Source organism: Haliotis cracherodii, unplaced genomic scaffold, assembly GCF_022045235.1.
Source record: "Haliotis cracherodii isolate W230 unplaced genomic scaffold, xgHalCrac1.p SCAF_12, whole genome shotgun sequence".
Classification (NCBI taxonomy): Eukaryota; Metazoa; Mollusca; class Gastropoda; order Lepetellida; family Haliotidae; genus Haliotis; species Haliotis cracherodii.
In genome coordinates, this window is record NW_027266267.1 from 11125386 (window position 1) to 11133998 (window position 8613).

Genomic DNA, 8613 nt, shown 5'->3' on the forward strand with positions numbered 1-8613 from the left:
ATACAACCTGTGCGTTTCTTTTTTTTTGAAGAGTGTATATATAAACCTCAGATATGTTTTGTTAGAATTGATTCAAATTGACTTAATTTTCTTTTAAATTGGCTGCAATCACTTAGTATCCATGGTATTGCTTCACTTGGCATGTGCTGCAGGCTACCATTAATATTGTATAACTTCCTTGGTGTAGTACTACATGTAGGTGTGACGACACGTGTCCTTGATCAGTCTCATTATCGAGTACACAATCAATCACTGATCAATAAAGTACAAACTATTTCATTTTGGCAGTGAGTGAGTGAGTCTCTTGGGTTTAACGCCACTTTTAACAGTATTCCAGTAACATCATGGCGTGTCAGCTTCATGCGGGAAGAAAGCTCGAAGTAATGCAGGTCTCGGACGTTTACCACTTCGGTGAAACCCACGAGCACGGGTATGGTGCTGACAAACCTAGAAACATAATTGAGGCGAACCGGGATTCGAACCCACATTCATAGGTTTCTGGCGTGCCCAAGGGACGCAACTCTGCACAGCGAATCGCGGCGCCTTAGACGACTGGGCCACCCGCGTCCCCCTTTGGCAGTGCATGTTCTTGTTTAACAATGATTGTAACTGTGTTACACTGTTTCTGCTGAAATTCTTCAGACGCTCATTGCATTGTGTTTTGAAAATGATAAGTCGTCAGGAATGAAGTTCTATGTAATGTAAGCAGTCGTTAGGAAGTTACTATATTTCGATGCTGGCGTGATGTGTACGGTATAACGCGGATGGTAAAGAGTGTTGGAGACACAAATGGAATGTTCCAGTACAGTCTGGTGAGGACACTGTGTATAAATTTCCAGTAGCTAGTTAGGCTGTATAAATAGTGGGACAAGGGCGTGTTTACGCATTTCTCACACTTTTCATCACTTCAAGACCAACTTTAGTGTGTGCATCACTCATCACCCCAGAATCCCTGCCTTGGCCCGTCTCGAAAGCTTGGCCGCTTTCGCCGAAAAGTGAAAATATCAAAAGGACTTAGACATCTGTTCCAGTTGTTCAGGTACATCATTAACAGTTACATGTATCACTCGTAGAAGAATAATATAGTACTCGCCAGTCTATATATTTGTTTGTGCTGAATGTTCATGTCATTGTATTAACGTTGTGAGATGCAAACGAGTTCATTATTGCAAAATATGTTGGGAAGTAAAATCCTGTTTGCGCATTCGTGTGGAAATAAATTTATGATATTGTTGCCTTATTTGGAATTATGTATTTATCACAATCACTGCGATAGGATAGTAAGTATTATACGATTCAGACTGTTAATTTTCATTTGTGAGCTAATACCCATTTTCTGATAAGTGACATGACGGGAGTGACATGGGTATGTACTTGTTGAAGATCATAGTTTACGAGCACTTCATCTCGGTGTTTTTATAGAAAAGCACAGGGTAATATGAGTTATATTTTACAGCCACTTCGGGTAATTTAATGGATTTGGCTGAAGTGACATGAATGAAAGATTGACTGACTGACTGAGTATGGTTTTATGCCGCTTTTAGCAATATCCCAGCAATATCACGGCGGGGGACACCAGAAATTGGCTTCACACATTGTACCCATGTCGGGAATCGAACCCGGGTCTTCGGCGTGACGAGCGAACGCTTTAACCACTAGGCTACCCGACCGCCCCAATTAATGAAACAATGAAAATGTCAATATATTATAGTTATCTAATAACACTTCTCACTCCATTCCCCAAAAGGTCTTAAGCCTACATCTCTACCCATCAGATCCAACACACATGCATAAAATGTCATGAAGTGGTTGGTAACTCCTCCATTATGTCTCCAATCTTTCACAACCAGTTCAGTCTATTCAACGATTTTGGAAGAATCCAAGTATCTCTAAATATCTCTTCTCGACAACATTCAGAGTTTTGATAAAGTTTTATTTTCCAAAAGCAAACACTTATGAGTTACATCTATTCACATCAGATTACGCAAAACATGTACAACAATAATGAAAAATTAGAACGGAAATAGAAATGCATAATTATCGTGTCAATGACAGTAGCTCACAATTGAAGTTTGCAAATTTGTCATACCGAACATATATGTGGTATCAGTAACCAATCGGAAAACCGTTACCAAACCGTAGCTTGCTGTTAAAACTCATTCGAATAACACTTTCAAAAATACAACATTCTAGTTAAGTTCTTAGGACGGCCATATGCTATTAATTGAGTCATTAACTTTACATTGTCCATTGCATGACCACCTTAGTGTTAATCATATTAATCTATATTATTTCAACATTTATGTTTGTTTATTGAAGCCATTATCACTTAAACCTGTTTTGAATGGCACATGAATATGTAACAGGATCGGTTGGTCAGCCTCGCTGACTTGGTTGATGCACGTAATCGTATCCCGAATTATGTCAGTCGTTGGATTTTCCTGTCAAGCCTCGATTGTTTACACACCGCCATGACAAAGCTGATGTATTGCTGTGTGAGGCTTTAAACCACAAACACATGAAATACATCAATATAAATCAATAATGATACAAACAACACAACAATAATGAAAAGAAAGTAATCAAGATAAAAACAACAACATAATGTATCGATTGCAAGTGATTTTAAAAAACAACAATTGGTGAGTGAATTAATGATAGGGGCTGTATAATCATTTTTGGTTGCGAATGAGCTAAGACAGAGCTATAATGTGCTTGCTTGCAATCTGGACTCCAGGTGACGAGCTAACGAATTTACAACTACCTGTTTCCACAAAAAGGAAGACGAAATCACAAGTGTTGCACTGTGCAGATTTCAAGGAGAATGAACAGCAATCGTTGACGTACATGTATTTGCTACATTTATGTTAACCCCTCTTCTGTACTGCTAGGGTATATTCTCTTGGTAAATACATGCATTAGCTTACAAGGTAAAACCAAAACCAGCAGGTTATGAACATGTTACATCTATCTTCAACATTAGATTTAATTTGCTGCTTTTGATCAATCATAGTTCTTCTGTGACCCTAACTATCCTGCTCTGTGTATCGCCATACAGTGGATCGGTTACGTTCTGCTTGGTTTTATTAGCAGATGCAGACAGTCTATCTAATTTATGTTCAATCTGTCGTATATTGATCCCCCGTTCCCCATGCAGTCATGCGGATCTTCAGTATCTTTTAGTGTCACGACCGAACAGTGGGTGGCACAGCTCTCTGAACTGCCGTTTATGCCGTTACTGTTACTAACGTCCTGAAAACTTATACCCACTTCGGAATAAGCCGTATTTGACGCAGAGGGAAGACTTGATTGGCGTGTTTGAGCTGGATTTACCTTTTTTCTACAACTGCAACAACAGCAGGCGATGATGGTAATTAGGATGATGATAACTGCCGAAGTAACTCCTGCTGCAACTACCAAAAGAGTTGAAGCATCCTTTGAAGGAATTTCTGTTGTCGGATCTACTATGGAGAGAGTGAATGGTACATAAGTTCCTGTAATAGAATAGTTGTCTCTTGAAAATAACCGTTTGCAGCAAATAAGTGTTAGTTGGTTTTAGTGTCAACACCGCATGCTGCTTTGTTGATTGCTGATGCACCCTAAAAACGTATACAGAGGTTATCACGCGAGTGTGTTTAGGCATGGTAAATATCCTGTATTAGGAATGGCGAGCCATCACAAATATTATTTAAACATTGCATCTTTTCCTGGAATGTGAGCATTAATATGTATTACGTCAGTGGCTAAGTGATGTGTCGGTCGGACAGTGACAGTAGCCAATATAGTTCCAACTGAAGCCTGTTTCTTAAACAGTGGCGTAACTACATATAGGCAAAACAACATGTCAAAGGGAAGCGACTTTTACCCAAGTATATGAGACGGCCACGGCCCTGTCCTATTATAACGTCACAAAGTGCAGTCAGATGTACATACAGTGACAAAACGAAACAAGGTGTTATTTGAACAAATGTCTGCAAAATCCAACACATTTAATTTGGGGGAAAAGTTCCAAGCCGCAGAGGTCTACAAGCACACAAATGGAAACCGATCCCGTCGCAAAAGTGTTCCGACTGTCACTTTCATGATCTGGTAAACGATGCTCTGATTGGTTGGATGAAAGGTCGTTCTGACGTGACCATTAATGGGATGTCCTCAGGTCTTTGTCTAGCGATAGCGAGAACTAAGATCAGATTTTAATGAGATTTGACTTTTATTGCATGTCTTTGTAATGGGTGCCACCGGTCGGGCAGAATACGCTCACTTTTTCGCAAACCACTGGTTCATCATTCTTGTGATATTGTCGGAATCATGAATAGGAGATTTCTTATGAAAACGATGTTGTGGTGTTTACTTATGCTAACTGCCAAGCGTTAACTTTGTCAGTTGGATATGCTTGACAACCAGCTGACGTGGCTCAGTTCATGTTAACATTATACCTAGTTGCAACCTCCATTCACATATTTCAAACTACGATTAATATTCAGGAAACGTGTCTTGGTATCAAATAAACAATCAGATGTTAAGAAACATCTCTCTCTCTCTCTCTCTCTCTCTCTCTCTCTCTCTCTCACACTCACACTCACACTCACACTCTCTCACACACACACACACACACACACAGACAGACAAACGATACAAGTTACCTGCCTTAATTATATTTGAGTCATATGACGTACAGCTGGATCAAGACATAAATGATACTTACTATTCTGCTGTAGCTTGTTTACACCTTCAGGAGTAATATTCCACTGGTGATCACCACAGACAAACACAAGTTTAACGTTCCCGAAGTGAGCTTGTGTCACATTGATGGGTACAGTTTTGGTCCGGTGTTTGACAGAAGCGTTCCTCCCAGTGTCATATGTACAGGTGACACTCCCGACCTGTAGTGTTAAGCTGTAAGCGTCAGAGCAGTGGTAGTCTCGAATGTCCACTGTGAGTAATATTCTGTCACCCAGATCCACTGAATCAGCATCCACATCACTGGTTATGTTGACAGAGGGAATCTCTAAAACATCACATAGTGCATAACTGTATACTTACATATCTCAATTAGCGGAATCTCTTGAACAAAACAGTTTTCATGTTTATCATTGTGTTCATAAATGTATCAGGTTAAGTTATCATCAAGTAACAGCATCTAAATAACAACTGGTATAGTCGTGAAGATCATGCTCATGTAAGGGACACAAGAAGGGGCATTGTCCCATCATTGCATTTTGGCGTTGTCGCTTTTACAAAAACAAGCACAAGCTGTCAAAATTAACCACAGGTAGACAATGCAACAAGACGACATTTTACCGTTGAGAAGAAGCTCTTAAGTGATGCGTGTGTATGGTGCTGGAATTCGTAACCACAACCATACTTTTACTTTCGCCTAGGAAACCCAACACTGCTCAGCGAATTACTGACAAATATTCGGGCCCTAGCATTTTCGCATTCTCACGCTTTGGTTAATTTCGACAATATTTGCTAATTTGTGTAAGGGCGACAATGTCACTACATGAGAATGTCTCGTTCAAAAGTGTTGCACGTGTATAGAGACGTGCCGTCACGTGTGTGTGTGCGACGTGTGTGCGTACGTGTGTGCGTGTGTGTGTGCTTGTACTGGTCCGGACTAATGCCGATTTTATATAGATATAGTGCCAGCACACCGAGGCACAGCAGGCCGGTCCTTGTTTTAGGCCCTTAATGCCGAGCGCCAGACAGGGTAACAACAAGTACCATATCTGAATGTCTATTGGTATGACGCGGCTGGGGTTCGATCCCTGGACCTTCCGATCTCTGAACGAAAGCTCTACCTTTGACCACGAGGGTGGTCCGAACGAGATATGAGTATATATTGCAAATCAAGATACATGTAGAGATGAATGAAGACTGGGTAATCAGTCTCTTGTGGCTTTCATTAATTGCCCTTAATCTGTGAGAATGTTTCATAGATGACGTTTGATTTGTGTCATCGAACGGCAGCTGCTTATAATATCCACCACTGGTTTTCTTGTTTCAAACTCAATAAAACGTCAACCTACTTGCGACAACATGATGACAAAACGTTGCTCCATCGTCTCCATTATCCACTCAATTGGGATCGATGACATGCTTCAACAAATTCAGCGAGCCTGACCTCCCGATCCCGTCAGTCGCCTTTTACGACAAGCATAGTAGGCTTTTACGGCAAGCATTTCAGACTTTGTGTAAAGATGGATAAAGAATAATCAGTCTCGTATAGCTTAGTTTTTTTCACAGTACTCTGTTGAAGTGAATGAGTGAGTTAGTGAAATTTACCGTCACACAACTTCAGCCATATCGTGACGGAACAGTTATAATGATTATATTTTGATTTGATTAAAAAGCTGTCAACGATGGACAGTAAGATAACTAGAGTATCACAGTTTCGAATTTTAAACTAGTTAAAGAATACATTTTCATTCAACAATACAATATAAAAAGGGCTATAGATCACCAGCAGCCAAAGTGAGGCCACCTCACTGTGGACCCTGGGGACTCACATTTCTTTTGCTACCTGCACGGCTCCCCAGTAGGATTTACACCAACCCTTCAACTGCTGGTGATGGGATGCAATTAAGCCAACAGTTAAAATAAACAAATATACTACGTTTAAAACCGATGTAAAACAAATGTACTTGGAATGATGTGGTCTTACATATCCTCTTGCCTGTACCGTTGGGGGGGGGGGGGGGGGGGGGGGGGGGGGCAATACTTTTGCACTACTTCAACCCCCTTTGAGGATATAGCCACTAACAATCTAAGTTACATATTATACATTACCAACATAAAATATAGCTATGTACACCATTCAAAATTTATCAATAAGTTCAGTTTATTTTAAAAAGCCTATAATTAAATAAGAATTGATTCTATTAAAAAGATCCGTCATTGATGATGATTTGAAATATTTATCCCACTCTGTGTTGGATGCTTTCACAGATGACATGTGATGTGTATTCTCCCACTAGCAGGTTGAGTCCCTTGCTCATAATATCCACCACTGGTTTGTTTGATCCACACTCGACTATGTACATGCAGGAGTTATATAGCTAGAAAATTGGTGAGATTGACGCAAATCAACAACCAATTTATGAATAATGCTTGTCTCGTATCCATATGCTTGAATGCAGCACTACATAAAAGGCATTGGTGATATCACACAAAGTTAACTCGTTACATTCCATTCATACAATGGTGGTTCAGGCTATGCTCACCTTTTCTTAAATAAATGGTATCATCACTGTTTGATAATGATTCATGAACACATGCATTACTATTTTATCTTTTTGGGAAATTATTTTTCCTTTTAATTCCCCCACTATTTATCTTTATTCTTCATAACACGTCTACCTACTTGCGACGACAAGATGACAAAACTTTTTTCCGACATCTCCTCCATCAGTACATGACCAGTTCCCTGCATGTTGTGGTTGTACACTGATTATCGTGAGTTCAGTCTGTGTTTGGTTGATGATGCTTGCATTATATCCTGACACAGGGGTGCAGTTTGACATCGCCGGACACTGTGGTGCAGCTCCGCATGGGCAGGTGTAAATGGTATTATTGAAGTCGTCAGACGTGGAACAGGTAATTTGAGCAGAAGTACCCAAGTAGGCTATGTCAGGACAGTGTATTACAGCTGTATCTAAGAGAAAACAAACAGGAAAATACATCATCATTTTGTTACCATATCAAAGATGTTTAATACTTGGACATCCCGTCGTCAACACCTTATCTATTCAGTGTATTTCCGCAATCACAGTACATTATGCAATAAAGGAACGGTGTTTCTAAAACAGTTTGTCTCCAACATTGCTTCAATTTGTAAATCATCTAGCCCAAGTTGTAGTACCTCGAAGATGACGGGATGAACATAATAATTAGCATTAACGTATTTCAGACACATACCACTCTGTGCCAGGAGAAATGTGAAGATGGTGAGTACCGGGAGGAGAAAGACCTTCAGGATGAGTGAATGCTTCATCTGTAAACATAAAGAAAACAATATGAACGTTGTCCTGAGTAAATGGCTAAGATTTGTATTTCTTGAAATGTTGGGTGATATCACTTGATACCAGCATTTCCCTAACGATAGGCTGCTATCTATGTTATTCGTATTCGACGTAATTGGCGTCATGTTTCTTGTTGTGATGTCATGCTATATTTTGATATATGCTTTTTGTGAATCAGTGACTTCCGTTGTGATGTTTTTAACCCGTGGATGCCGTTTTTTTCAGACGTTCAGTTTATATAAGTTCTGAAAATTGAACATTGTGCAAGAAATGCGCTCGTGCGGCACCGGGTCTACCTCTGATCATTCAATTACCCTGGGATGTACAATATTAAATTTTCTACCTGATTCAAATTTAAAGTAAAATTAAATGCAAATAAACTGGGCAGCGAAAGAAAGTACAGGTCGAGTTCCATGATTGATAAAGTATAACAAGAAGAGGTTTTGTTGTCAATTATAATATTATCTAGGGAGAGGTTACACATTATTGATCAACCACAGTGCGAATGAAATTGTGCAATCACAGGTTATGTAAGATCAAGGTAAATAATGGTGGGGTAAGAAATTTCATTTTCAAAAGTTGTCTGAAATGT

The 8613-nt window shown here is 39.7% G+C and overlaps 1 protein-coding gene across 1 annotated transcript; it reads right to left on the reverse strand.

The window, feature by feature from the left end:
• Nucleotides 1-3108: 3108 nt before the first annotated feature.
• Nucleotides 3109-7993, reverse strand: LOC139457538 (uncharacterized). The gene is made up of 4 exons (XM_071238917.1): nucleotides 7918-7993; nucleotides 7364-7654; nucleotides 4706-5008; nucleotides 3109-3494 (listed from the first exon to the last, which is right to left on the reverse strand). The coding sequence occupies exons 1-4, from the start codon at nucleotides 7991-7993 to the stop codon at nucleotides 3109-3111; spliced, it is 1056 nt and encodes a 351-aa protein (XP_071095018.1).
• Nucleotides 7994-8613: the final 620 nt, after the last annotated feature.